The sequence below is a fragment of the Gossypium raimondii genome, chromosome 12 (genome assembly GCF_025698545.1).
Source record: "Gossypium raimondii isolate GPD5lz chromosome 12, ASM2569854v1, whole genome shotgun sequence".
Classification (NCBI taxonomy): Eukaryota; Viridiplantae; Streptophyta; class Magnoliopsida; order Malvales; family Malvaceae; genus Gossypium; species Gossypium raimondii.
The window spans coordinates 12,860,625-12,875,970 of record NC_068576.1 but is presented as its reverse complement, the minus strand read 5'-3'; the positions used below and the strand labels follow the sequence as shown (position 1 = coordinate 12,875,970).

The 15,346-nt window shown below is 31.3% G+C and overlaps 1 protein-coding gene and 1 long non-coding RNA gene across 2 annotated transcripts; one reads left to right on the top strand and one right to left on the bottom strand.

Annotated features, from left to right (window-relative positions):
* Nucleotides 1-303: 303 nt before the first annotated feature.
* On the bottom strand, nt 304-2,443 carry LOC128035298 (uncharacterized). Its single transcript, XR_008191661.1, has 3 exons — nt 2,217-2,443; nt 1,923-2,107; nt 304-926 (listed from the first exon to the last, which is right to left on the bottom strand). It is a non-coding gene; the product is annotated as an uncharacterized LOC128035298 (long non-coding RNA).
* Nucleotides 2,444-2,999: 556 nt separating this feature from the next.
* Nucleotides 3,000-5,612, top strand: LOC105763338 (pentatricopeptide repeat-containing protein At4g37170). The gene has a single exon (XM_012581536.2). The coding sequence runs from the start codon at nt 3,140-3,142 to the stop codon at nt 5,192-5,194; it is 2,055 nt and encodes a 684-aa protein (XP_012436990.1). The 5' UTR covers nt 3,000-3,139; the 3' UTR covers nt 5,195-5,612.
* Nucleotides 5,613-15,346: the final 9,734 nt, after the last annotated feature.

The window sequence follows — 15,346 nt, the reverse complement described above, 5'->3', positions numbered from 1 at the left end:
GATCGACCGACTTAGGCGAGTTTCCTTTCCTTTCTGTGCTTTCGTATGTAAAAAAAAAATACAAGAACTTAAGAGTAAAAAAATAAAAAATAAAAATCACCTTAAATTTTTAATCTGTTTCTTTTTGGATCTTTTTTTTTTTGTGTTCGAAATCTACTGTTTTTGTATTGATTGTATGTCCCCCCAAAAAATACATTGATGAATCATGGCTTTTATAGCCGAAAAATATAACGTTTTTTGCTACTTTTTTTCTCTGTGTCTGTTGTGCTTTTTGTCTTATCTACAGGTACTAGGCGCGTGGAGGATGGCGTACGGCGGTGGTGGCGTGCGTGGTGGCAGCTAGAGGCAGCGGCTGAAGAGGGTTAGGGGCTAGGGTTTATTTTTTTTGCTGAAAATAGTTTAGGTTGTTGGGCTTGTAATTTTTGGGCTAGGGTTTCTGATTTAGGCTTGTATTGGGTTAAGGTCTTGGGTTTTAATTTGTAAATGAACTGTTTAATTTTTTTTTATTTTTTGTATGGTCTTGAGCCCGAGCGAAATTGGCCTATTACACAGGTTATCAGAAAAGATAGTTACAAATATAAGCCTACAATTAGGTCTGTTGAACATAAACAAACAAGCCTGCACTCACACTACACATTGGTGGAGATATTGAATACATATCCGCACACCCAACAATCAGTGAATAACTGATACTTATACACAATAGGAGAACTGAAGATCATAATCTACGCCAGAGCATTTCATGTGTTCCTTCAGTTTGCATAATCCTTCAAAGCGCACAGACACATAGTCTCACTAATTTACGATTCACCTTGTAAACGGCTCAGTCCACGCCCCAATTCACCTAAAGTGAAAATTCACATTCTGATGCAAGTCACAACAGAAGCATGTTCCACAGCGGATTCATTTTGTTGCAACAAAACATTCTGCAGACAGATACTATCTCATCTGAGAATAGTTCATTTACTGGTATCCTACCCAAAACTATCTCTTATTACTACCATACATAGTCTCTAACACTTCCTTTTCTACTCACATAATGTAGCTCATAGAGAAGGTTTGCACACTAGCACAAATCGCACAAATGTTAATAATACAATACGCCTATGCATTAAAAATATAACCTACAGACAATTATAGCCATGTCTAAGTACATTCACATTCAGGTACATGCCGCCATAAATTATAACCCTTTTTGCTGATACTAACTTCAATCTAAATACCATTCAATAAAACAGTTCACTGAAAAACTTTTATACAATTGAGACGGTTACATGCAAGCCTCTTATAGACGTTTGGACATCCTTCCTTGAGTTAGCTTCTGATCCAAAATACGCTCTAAAAAGCCACGGTTTCATATTCACAATAATGCTCCATTAAGCCAGTATTTCATATCCCACTTAATCTCCTCAAATCCTCTTTGTTAATTCAAACACTTACATGTTCCCCCGCAAAGCCAGGGCATTCACTAGTCACAGTTTGCATTAACATGATCTACCAGAGGTAAATCTCATATCATATCATAATCTTCAATCATTTCTCCTATCACATTCACAATTAACAATTTACCTCCACAACCCCCTCTTCCACCAATCCAGATACAGAGCTTGTGCTCCAAGGAAAGAGTTTCCATTCAGTCATTCATGCATATTTGATCTTTATTCTTATTATCGTCATTTCAGTTTGTTAACACCACATGCACATCTTATAATGCCCACACATTCCACATGGATACAACAACAACACTCGAACAATCAATTACGTGAGATGGCAACTCTACTATCTATCAATACAATTAAATCGTGAAGGATGGCTTCACACAACCCTAATAACACACAAACACAATCAGACCTTTTACTTGGACATGCAACAACATTAAAATAGTTCTTTATCTCATCAAGCAAGAGGGGAAAGTAACTCACCTGGTGAATCTTCTTAGGGAGCTCCAGTCCACACATGGTTCTTTCCACAATCACACAAGTTAACACCTCTATCCTCAAACAGATAGAACAAGGAAAAACGGAGAAAGGAAAACTAAGCTCCTCATCCCTTTCCTCCACGATATATATAGGAAACATAACACAAACAAAACAACAATTTTGGCCACCTACCAATCAGAAAACAAACACACAAAAATTCATTAATCACACACGATTCCACTAATCAAGCACCATTAACGAGGTTCTAGAACAGATAGTCCGCCACAAAAGGCTCACCACAAACGTGTCCGCTAATGGAAGAGTTTGCCAAAACAGAATAGGAGTTCGCAAGACGGCGAAACACTACGAAACAATTCGCCCGAGGTGAAGTGACAAAAAAATCATTCCAACGTGAGAATTAACCTTAGCTCACGGGCAAATCCTTGCCGATCCAACTTGAACAGTCTTTCAAAATACGGGTCCGCCAAACCGAGATGTGACAAAGAAGAAGGTGAAAATTGTTGACGCTCAATCAACTTTTCATTATGGAGATAACCATTTTGAACTTTTTTAATAATAATGATTAAACTGATAAAAATATATTGAGAATTACAAAAATAAAAAACGATATCATTTTAGACTGATTAATAGCTTACCTTTTTTATTGATTACTTATACTTATTTAAGAACTAACCAATAATAACATGAATATTTGTAAAATATTATAGAAGAAATAACCCAAAAATATGACATGCTAGCTATTAGATAAAATTGTATAGGATATTTATTTTTCTTGTTAATTTTATTAGTAATATTTTTGAGACTAATATATCACATACGATAATTTAATTTTAAATATGTTACTTGTTTAGAAATTTTTTCTCAAATAATTTTATGTTTATTAATATTATTTTTAAATTTAAATATATATATTTTGGAGTTACAATTTATACCAACTGTGATGTAAGAAATTTAAGATATAATTATACTCTGTCACCTAAATACATTTAAAAAGTTATAACAATCATTTGGATTGGGTTTTCTTGGTCAGGCTTGTTGAACCTGCTTTGGCCCAATTTTTTATTTTTTTTATGTTTTTTGTTCAACTGCTTTGGATGAAATTCAGTGACGTTGACATGATAGCTTTCATCTACATATAAAATTATTGATTTTCAGATTTCATCACCAAATCACATTATACAACCCAATCTTCTGCAACTATGAGATCAATAATTTCCAGAATTTCCCATTGTTCATCTTTGATTCACCAAAACAGAGTAATGATTTCTTCTTCCTTTTCTTCTCAAACCCAGACTCATATACCTGCCCCTCGAAGAACGTCTATCAAACTAAACACCACAGACAATCGCATAACCCAATTACACAATTTATGTAACCAAAAACGCTTAAAAGAAGCCATTCAAATCCTCAATCAAATTGAAAGACCTCCAGCTTCTGTTTACTCAACTCTCATTCAGCTTTGCTGCCAAAACAGAGCTCTTAACGAGGGCAAAACTGTGCACAAACGCATGAGATACTCTGGGTTTTTACCCGGGATAGTTATAAGTAATCGTCTTTTGGATATGTATGCAAAATGCGGGAGTTTGTCTGATGCTCAGAAGGTTTTCGATGAAATGAGTGAAAAGGACTTGTGTTCTTGGAATACTTTGATATCAGGTTATACTAAACTGGGGATGCTTAAGGAAGCAAAGAAGTTGTTTGATGAAATGCCTGAAAGAGATAATTTCTCATGGACTGCGATGATTTCGGGCTATGTTCGTTTTGATAAGCCTAAGGAAGCTTTAGAGCTTTACAGGATGCAGGAAATGAGCTTGCTGTCAAAGTTGAACAAATTTACTGTGTCCAGCGTGTTAGCTGCTTCTGCCGCTATGGGGTGCTTAATTATAGGTAAAGAGATTCATGGTCGTATAACGCGAGCTGGGTTGGATTTTGATGACGTTGTTTGGAGTGCTTTAATGGATATGTATGGGAAATGTGGGAGCATAGATGAAGCAAGGTCAGTTTTCGACAAATTGGTGGATAGAGATATTGTTGCCTGGACTGCGATGATTGATAGGTATTTTAAGGACGGTAGGCGGGAAGAAGGGTTTGAATTGTTTCGGCAGTTAATGAAATCGGGGATATGGCCTAACGAGTTTACCTTTGCTGGTGTTCTGAATGCGTGTGCTGCTGCTGCTGCTGAGGAGATAGGCAAGCAGGTTCATGGATACATGTCAAGGGTTTATTTCAATCCTTTGTCTTTCGCTGCTAGTGCTCTTGTTCATATGTACTCCAAGTGTGGAAATGTTGAGAATGCAAAAAGGGTGTTTAATGGGATGCCTCAACCTGATTTAGTTTCATGGACTTCTTTGATCACTGGATATGCTCAGAATGGCCAGCCTGACGAGGCTTTGGAGTACTTCGAGTTGTTACTGAAATCAAATACGAAACCTGATCACATTGCTTTTGTCGGGGTTCTTTCTGCTTGTACACATGCTGGATTGGTTGATAAAGGGCTAGAATATTTCCACTCAATAAAGGACATACATGGATTAACTCATACTGCTGATCATTATGCTTGTATAATTGACTTATTAGCTCGATCTGGCCGATTTCAGGAAGCTGAGAATATCATTAGTAAGATGCCCATGAAACCTGATAAGTTTCTGTGGGCTTCCTTACTTGGCGGTTGTAGAATTCATGGTAACCTTGAATTGGCCGAAAAGGCTGCTAAAGCATTGTTTGAGATAGAGCCAGAAAATCCAGCGACCTATGTTACTATGGCCAACATATATGCCACTGCTGGTAGGTGGGATGAAGTCGCCAAAATTAGAAGGTCAATGGATGACAAGGGAGTGGTAAAGAAACCAGGTTTGAGCTGGATTGAGGTGAAGAGAGAGATACATGTTTTCTTAGTGGGAGATACTTCTCACCCAAAATCCAAGGAAATACATGAGTTCTTAGGGAAGCTTTCTAAGCGAATGAGGGAAGAAGGTTATGTCCCTGACACCAATTTTGTGCTGCATGATGTGGAGGAGGAGCAGAAGGAGCAAAACCTCTCATACCACAGTGAGAAGTTAGCTGTTGCATTTGGAATTATTTCTACTCCTCCAGGAACACCACTCAAGGTTTTCAAGAATTTGAGAACATGTGTAGATTGCCATAATGCCATTAAATATATCTCGAAGATTGTTAACAGAAAAATAACAGTAAGGGATTCAAGCCGGTTCCATTGCTTTGAAGATGGAAACTGTTCTTGTAGAGATTATTGGTGATTTTGAAAACTTAATCAAACTTTTTACCAGGCTAAAAATGCTGTTCCACTTAAAATGCAATTATTCACAGTGGAAAGTCCGTTGCATGTACAACAGAATAGAGAATATAAAGTTGTGGCCTACTGAAGCTGGTCAAGTATTCCAGCTTCAAGAAGACAAGATATGTTTGCTAAATACCTAGTTTCATCAAGTGGATATATGGTCCAGCGATAAAGCTTGTGGTGATTCGATAATGCTCGTATTTGACTGACAGAACTCAATCAAATGATTTGCTTTTATCTTTTCTTGGTACTCTGAACTGTTACAAGCCGTTTTCTATACTTAACTGTCTTGTTAACAGACCTATTATTGGGTTGAGCAGTTGAATTGGCTCTTCTAAATGTTCAAGTTCAATCTAACTTTACTTCTTGAGAGGACATTGATCTTTGTACACTTTTCTTGCATCCCAAAGTCTGAAGGATCAATGTCAGCCATTGCGCTGAAAGGGATTTTGAGGTACCTACTGTCACCACCCTTTACGTTTCTTTATGAGTTTATGGAACCAAAGTTGTTCATACTACCAAATCTTACGATGGCACTGTAGTTTCCATCATTTGGTTGATGACAAATAGATATTTACCTGAGAGATCCCTTGAAGAAAAGGGTTCAGTTTTAGAGTTTCCTTCATATGCTTTATAACTCTTCCATAGTTCTTACTAAGGGACCTCAGCAAAGTAATGAACTTGCTATGTTGCATCGTTCAGCTAGGTCTGATAAAAGATTTAACAGAAGAATATAAAATAAGTTGCAGAAGTAGAAAGGAAATGAATTAAAAAAGAAAAAAGAGAATAACATTCTTATAGACTCGATATAATGCTTGTTTACATTTAACTAGGAAAATTTACTGTTGTGTTTACAGTGAAATTAACCTTTGCATAATCATACGCACCACGTCTTACTCATTTATTTTGCTTGAATTTACGCAAAAGTTGTTTGTAAATCTTTGATAACCCCATCTAGGAATGTTAAGATGGTTCAACTGAACTTGAACCTGTGTAGTATTCGTATATTGATCAATTGGAAATTTTACGAGGAAGAAGTTCTGAAGAGAAGCATCCACTCTCAACAGCTCTCTCCTGTATTTCCCCTTGTTGCGGCAGTTCCAGCAAACCACCTTGGAACGCTTATCAACAGTATTCATTACTTGTTTCATTTGGTCCAACAACCTGTGAAGTTGTCAGTTTGCAAGTCACTTGACTTCCTCAACTCACATATCTCCTTGATAATGGATTCAAATCTCAAATCTGTCTCACTTTCCGTTTCAATGAATCACCAGTTGTTCAATTGCAATTTCTAAAGCTATCTGTAAAGCAAATGATTCTGCCATTTTTTTTTTTTTTGAACTGATAGAAGCTGTTTTTATAGTGGGAGTTGGTGGATGGTGTTGAAGCTTACAAATCAACAAATCTAGAAGCCAAATATGAGAGTGCAAGACTGAATCAACCTTGTGGACTCTGGAGAGGTGGGTTGTATTACTAATAAGTAGATTTATTTGCACACGTACTTAAGCAACAAGGAAGAAGCGATGGTGAGATGACAACCGGACTCCAGCTAAGGTTGGATAGTTGAAGGTTCATTCTTGTTTGGGTTGTTGATTTGTAAGCCTTCAATTCACGCGGTCCAGCAAAGTGATGATGGTGACGAGCGGGGTGAGTCAGTCATGTATTATTCTCGGCTAGTTCCGTTTCGTATAAGAAACTGGCTTCGCCATTCGGGTTTCCCTGCTGGATTTCTTTTAGGGCCCTAGTGGTGGTTTACACTCTTCATCAATTTCGGGCTATTACATTTTTTTTCCAATAATAATTTACTATAGCCTACATTTCTTAAAATAATATAAAATAAAGATAAAAAAAATCTCTCCTGTACTTCCTAATTTCGAAATTGAAAAAATTAGTCCCCACAAAACCAAAGCAATTTGATCCCTGTCAATTTCGAAAGTGACCAATTAAGAACAATTAATTACAACGTTAATATTTTTCATCAATTGTACATGTTTTTTATTGGTATAATAATAAATTCCGTCTTCAAAGTTTACCTCTTCAGTTAATTTGGTCCTAATTTAATAGATTTATCTCGCAACATTTGTGTAAATGTGTTAATGTTGAGGCTGAATTTGTTGAACTTTTTAGAATTAAGGCCAAAATGGCAAAATATATAAACATCAAAGGCTAAATTTGTTATTATACTAATCAAAATCATGAACAATTGACGAAAGACATTAATGTCGCGGTTAATTGTTTTTAGTTCTTTACTTTTGAAATTCATAGAAATTAAATTACTCCAATTTTTTGAGAGACTGATTTTGTTCAATTTTAAAATTGAGAAGAACTGAAGAGATTTTTTACTTAACATAAAATAAAACATGATATGAAAATTTTTATATAAGTACATAATATTTTTAACCATTCCAAAGTTCAGGGTTCGAACTCTATAATTGTTATCTCTTTTCATTTGTATTTTGTACCAAATGTATACACTAGTTTTATTCCCGTACAATGCATGAATTTATTATATTTTATAATTAAATTATGTTATATTAATTTTAAAAATTTTAAAAGGATTTGAGAATAATGTAAGTAAAATTTTGAAAATAATAAGTGAAAAATAACATATTATAAAAAACAAAATGGAAAGTAATATATTAAAAAATAACTGAAAAGTAATATATCCAAAATAAAATTAAAGTAATTAAAAATAACATGTTAATAAATTAGTTATTGTAAGAAATATGTTTTTATTTTTATTTTAAAAATAGAGTTTAAAAGGAATTTCAAATATTAAAGAATTAAAAGAAAATAACTTTCTACAATTCCTATGTGGTATATCTAAATTTTGTCTACATCAGATGTAATTATTAATTATATTAAAAAATAATTCAAGAATTTTGAATTTTATTATATAGTAGTTAAATATCATTAATTTACTATGCATACCAAAATATTATTGCACAAAATAACTAAGCATTAATTATCACAAGAAAAAATTCTTTTATAATGCTATAAAATTACTATAATATATTTTTATTTATAATATTAGTTTGTGAATTCTATCTAAAATACTAACCTTAATATTTGGAATAAAAAAATAATGCTAATACTTAAAAGATAACTTAGTTTTAACTTACAATAAATATAATTTGAATGCAACTAATTACATTTATAACCTAGGAAATGAATACAAATCTTATAGCAATATTCAAATAAGATTTGTATATTTTTAAATATATTATTTTAGTCGATTGAGTCTTAACTTGATTGGTATGGGCATTGTTGTCAATACAAGAGGATGTGGATTTAAGTGCGCTGAAGCGCATTATCCTCCTATTTATGAGTTATAGAGGGACTTTGGATAGTTTTAGATATTGTGTAAAAAAAAATATTATTTTATATTTGTTATATACTGTTAGCTTTAAAAAATATTTTATGTACACAATTAATGATATTTAACTACTATATTTTATACAAATGGAACATCTTTATATTATAGTATTTAAATATATTATACCAATATATTTTCAAAGTAAATTAATGATATAATATGTTTATATAAAATAAAAAATATTTTACTTCAATATTCATGCCCACAATAGTATTTAAAAATCTTTAAATACAATATTATAGTAACGTTTTCTTGCGATTTTGACCATGATGAATAATCTATCAGAGTAATTACGGTAACAACTAAATTATTTTTTTTTTAAAATACAATCTTTCGTTACATAAAAAAGTTAATTTTTTGTCGATTGAGTTTTAGTTCGACTGGTATGTGCATTGTTGTTGATGTAGGAAGACGTTGATTTGAGTGTGTTGAAGCGCATTATCTTCCTATTTATGGGTTAGGGAGGGGTTATGGATAGTTCTAAGTATTATATAAAAAAGAGTAGATATGATCAAAACTTATCAAAGTAATTACAGAAACAATGATTAATAGTTATTAAAAACTACAATATAATAACTAAGCTTACGTGAAAAAGTAAAAATTACGTGGATTCCTTTTTATAGTTGTATTTATATATGTATAAAATTATCACTATTTCCTTCTATATATACATTGTTTTATATATTATATGAATTACAATAATTAAAAATTAACATTAAAAAGTTCAGAACATATTGATTTTAAATATTTTAATTACTTAATTATAAATATTTCGAGTTGTTAAAATCCATTTTTAATAACATTATTCAAATAATAAAAAAAAACATATAGAGACATAATGATGGATTAACATCCCATAGCTGATGAGGTGGAAAGTTTGTAGAAATTTATGAAAATTAAGGTTAAAAAGTGTTGAAATTTGATTAGGCGATGGAATAAATGGACTAAATTGAAAAACAAAAAGGAAAAGTGTAGAATTTTCTACATGATTGGGAGGCTGAACCGCAGCAACTTGGGAAGAAAAAATAAAAGGGAAAGAAAGAAAGGGAGAAAAAAATAAAAGGAAAAAGAAAAAAAAGGGGGAAATCTCTCATACATTTTTCTTAAATTTTTCCTTAAAACCATAGTTTAGTTTCATAACCTAGAGTGCTATGTAAATACTTTCAATCACGGAAGCAACTTAAATGAAGATGAAATTGAAGGGAAAGCTTGGGAAAGTGAGGAGAAAGGTTAATTTCAAGTGAAGAAATAGGTAAGTACTTAATTGAATTTAAGTTAGTTTATTTTAATTTGAATATTTGAGTATTTAAATTTTAATATGAAATAATTAAATAAGATATGATTAAGATTATTGAATGTGTATATTAAATTTAGTAGTGGATATGTAATTAAAGGTATGTTAGTAATGTAAGAAATGGTAAAGTGATAATTTAATGATTAGTGAATTTTATGAAACTAAGGATTAAATTATAAGGAGTGAAAAGTTATTTATTTGTCATTTATTGATAAGTGAATAGATGTAGGATAGTGAAATTACCATAGAGAAGACCAAATTATAAAGAGTGTAAAATTTGATATGTGAAATAAATATTGTGATTAAAGGTTTAAATGAAGTGAATAGTAATATTAATTTGTTATAAAAGTAAATGTTGGATTTTCATGAATTTAGGGATTAAATTGTAAAATGTTTAAAAATTACTAAGTGTGTTAAAATAGTGAAATAAAATATTTAAGTGAAGTGCTATAAGGAAGTAAAGTGCTTAATGATAATGAATTGAAATCTAAAGTGCTAAGTGTTGTGAATATATGTTATGTTTGTATTTCTATGGATTGTGAATAAAGTCAATATGTGAAATAAAAATGTAGTGAATGTGTTTGTATGATTCAACGTGAATAAGTAATATGATACAAAGTGATACATGTGTGATATATCAAGTATATTATATGAAAGTGATATGTGAATAAATGCCTTAGTGAACTCAGAGGAAATATGATATATGACAATGAAATGATTTTGGAGTTGAGAGGGGCTCGAGGTTCGGATGGGAACTAGGTTGGTGATACAGGGGTTCAGAGGGGATTAAGAGAGGAGTATTGGGTTCTGTGATGTGTTCATTGGAGTTCCCCTATATTTTTCTGGAGTTCTTGTTATCAGAGTTTCGTTATAGGTCGGGAGTTCGTGTTTGGCCTGGATCTCTGCAATGTATCAAAATTATTGAACTCCTTTGAGATTCATTGAGGACTACAAAAGTGATATGTGAAAGTAAAAGTGTTATGATATATGTGTTTCAGTAATACATGTGAATTAAGTGTTTATGTTATGTTTGTGATATGAGAAAAGGATTTTGATATGTGAATGTGAAAGTTGATTAGTGACTATATGTGTTAAAGTAAAAACTATAAGTTATAAAGTTAATTTAAATGATTTTATGTTTTGGAAATGAATTAAAAGTTTTAGTATATCTGTGAAAGAAACTGCGTGAATAAATATTACTAAAATTAACTATATATAAAAAAAGGTAAGATTGAATTCAATTGAGTACTTTAAGCTATTCACATAGCTTAACACGTTTGTTTAAATGCGTAGGTGAAAAAAGATAGATTGAAGGTATGCGGATTACTTCTTTACGAGGATTGTTACTTCAACTTGGACCAGGTCACTTGTCCAAGCTACAAGACCAAGTTCTTTTTTGGTATATATATAAATTCTGGACTTTACAAATGGCATGTACTTAGGTTTGGTAGTGTAAATATGAACTACAAATGTATAATAGAAATGTTGTAAAGCAAGTATATGAATGTGATTTTAAAAAATGATTATATGTTTAAATTTAATATCTCTTGTTCGAATCTATTATTGGATTGGGAGAAAAGTATTATACATATAAGTAAGTATATGTCAAATACAATCACCATCAACATTAATTTTTTATAAGAAAATGTCCAACTCCAAAAAATCTTATGCTTAACCATAAATAATGCAATATTAATGCCCTTGAAATTATTAGTTTTCATATAATAACTTTATTTTCAATTCTTAAACATAATAACATAACATTCAAATTTGTTGATTTATTGTAACCTAATGGCCATTGCAGTAATATTTATGGGTTTCATATAACTTTTGTAACTGACAACAACAACAAAAACCCGGGTAATTTACCAAAAAAAGCCTATTTTTTTTAAAATTATCGAAATGGGCCCGATATTTTATTATTTACCGGAATGGGCCTTTTCTGGTAAATCGCGTCACGTCGGTAGCGATGTCGGGGGCGTGCGGAAATCACGAGCCACGTCGGTAGCGCTTTGTCGACGTGGCAACAAATCGCGTCCTTGAAGGGCGATTTGTTGCCACGTCAACAAAGCGCTACCGACGTGGCCGCGACTTGCCCATCTAATGAAATTTCATGTATATAGTTGCACTAAATTATTTAAATTATTTATAATACCTAAATTATCCCTATTTATTTGTTATATTACATAAAATACTCCTTTGAAAATACAAAACATTATGATAGCTAATTTAAAATTTATTCTCCACAACTAATGAAAATCATTTAAAATGCTAAAACTAGATCTGTCTGAACAAACTATAAGAAAATCCCTGGAATGCTGTGATTTCTTTGTCTTCAACGAAAGATCTCGAGAAAAATCACAGTGAGGAAAGCTTGTGCTTAATGAGGAAGCAAATTTGGACACTCGGAATCATCTAACAATTATGCGTAAATGAAATTGCTTTCTTCACAATTTGAAACATCATCCCGAGAGCCGACATTGATGGTTTGTCCCTTGGGCAATGTTGTTTGATCATTCCCTGCTTCGAGTGCTTTTCGACTGATCACATGATGTATTTGAGTTAGTATTTCAGTGAATGCATGCTCAACATTTGAAGATTCAAGGGCAGATGTTTTCATAATGAAGCGCGTACACGTGGGCGCGACTTATCTGTTTACTTTTTTCTCCAAAACCCTAAAAATCCTAAAAACCCTAAAAACCCTAAAACCCTAAACCTAAAATCCAAAAACCTACAAGTCAGGAAATCGCGGCCACGTCAGCGCGCTGACACGTCCCCTAACATCATGCTGATGTGGACGCAATTTGCAGGAAAATGGTCCATTCCGGTAAATAATAAAATACCGAGCCCATTTCGATAAATTTATAAAAAATTAAGCTTTTATTGGTAAATGGCCCCAAAATCCCATATATTTCACCTATGATATCAAGTTCTTATTTAGCAATTTGCAAATGGCCATTATCTCATAAGAAACAAAAACAGTCTCCATTCTCATAATTAGATGATGGTAAGCTTGGTCAAATAATCTATTTTTAATTTGATTGGTTTTAATCTATTCATTATTAATTTTTTTATAATTTAAGGAAAATAAAAAATTTAAAAAATATATATCTAAAAGATTATAAACACTTTTTTTGTAAATAAAAATTATAAACACATTTAAATAACAATAATACTTTGAATATATATTTTTGGATTTGAGCGAGTTTAGGGTTAGGGTTTTTTTTAATTTGAGCTTGGTTTTGGTAGATTGGTTAGTGAATTTAGGGTTAAGCTTTTTTCTCCTGATTTGGACCAATAATTTGGCCTTAAAAACATAAAATCCAACTTTTTATTGGTTCCTGTCCATTGTTCAACCATGGTTCAAAATGGTTTATGATTCAGTCAGTCTAATCTTTCTCTTTGGATCAGTGCCCTAATTTAATGTTTTAAAAATTAGATCGCTGATCGAATCGGTTAGATTGTTGGTTTTCAGTCCAATTAGTTTGTCCAGTTTAATTGAATAAAAATTATTTAAAATCATAATTTTAAAAAAATAGAAAAAACCGATTCAACCATTGATTCAAATGATTTTTTAATCCGATTCAATCGTTTTATGGGTCAACCAATCCAACCTCTTATTTCAGGCCAATATTGCAACTAATTCTCGGTCCAACCAATTTAAGTGATCAATCTGGTTCCAAATCAAAACGGTTGATTCTTAATCCAATCAGCTATTGCATCGATTTTAATGGAATTTTCAAAATTTTAAATTAATAAATGGAATTCCAAATTAAATGAAGTAAAGTTCATGCAACGAAGTGAAACAACAAATTGACTTACTTGTATTAGCAAGCGAAGATTGGATAACACTTGTAATTTGTAATCACAAAATAATTTTAGCTTTGACCTTAAACCTTATGGTGATAACTCACCATACAACTTTGAATTGAAACCTCATATGAAAATTTTATAATTAAAAGAAGAGAAAGAAAACAGAGTAAAAATGATGATGGTTTTATGCAAAGCTTTATATAAAAAAATAAACAAAGATATCGTTCCATATGTTTGTGTAGATAAATTTATACAAAAGTTATGTCTTTATATAAAAATTATGTGGTTGTAAAATAGTTTTACCTATAACCATAAATAATTATAATTTTAAATAAATATAATGAGTATGTTTCAATTAAAGTTTCCAAAGAAATGAGTAAGAACAGCAGAAAGAGATGTAACAAGAGTTTCATCTCATAAATAACCCAATTCTCAACAACAAAGAAAATAGCCCTCGTGCTTCAAAAATCATAGAATTGGAAAATTATAAAATAAAGAAAAAGGAAGAAGCCACTTTTGGAGATTTACAAAATATAAAATTCAAATTTCTTCATCACCGAAAGGAATGTACTGAGATTGGCCATGGATTCATGAGGCAAATCACATGTACAGAATTCAATTTTCTTTTTATATATAAGTTTATATTGCTAGATCTGTCATTGGGATCCATTTTTCATGTCTGAATTAATTTTGATTCTCAAAACTCAATGAGGTGACTTCACTTTGCAGCCAAATAATAATAATAATAATAAAGAGATCTACATTAATCATTCACTAACAACTATTTTATTATAGATTTTGTTTTGTGGCATAATATTTAGAACTACTCATAATTTCTCCTATTTTAGTGCAATTCCATTCAAGCCTAAAAGCTTATGAAGAAAAAATATATAACACAAATGGGGATTTGAGAGTTGAGATTTATGGTAATTCCTCAAGTATTTGTGAAGGCTGCATGTGGGATATTCCAAATGAAAATTTATTAGGCATGTGATGGTGACGTGTTCTACCTTAGATTCATAACTTGCACTATACTTATTTACAAGTCATTTAGGGGTATAAGTTTAAATAATAATATGGTTTTATTTCATCTGTGTCATGTTGTCAGTTTGGATAGAATAGGAAGTATTATGTTTTAAAAATAATTTATATAGTAATAATTATGAAAAAGTATAAAATGATTATTAACGTTGTAACTTGTTTATTAATTTAATAGTTAATAATAAATTGCTAATTAAGTATTAATTTCACTAGTATCAACATTGTTATCGGTGTAAGAGAATATAACTTTGAGCCCACTCAAACACGTTTATCCTCTTATTTAAGAGTTAAGTGAGGGTTATAAGTAGTTTTAAGTATTGTATATAAAAAAGTTTAATAATAGAGTAATGACGTGACTCGTTAACTCACTACCATTTAGCCTAATATTTAACTTGGTCTTTGAACTATAGTTAAAATATCATTTCGATACTTGTAAAATTTATTTATAATTATAACTCCAAAAACTTCTAAAATATACAAAATTTAAAAATAATATATATTTTTAAAATCATAAAAATATTGTTTAAATTTATAATTATGTGAAAAATTATAAAAGAAGCTTAAAATAAAGAATCTAAATTAAAAAT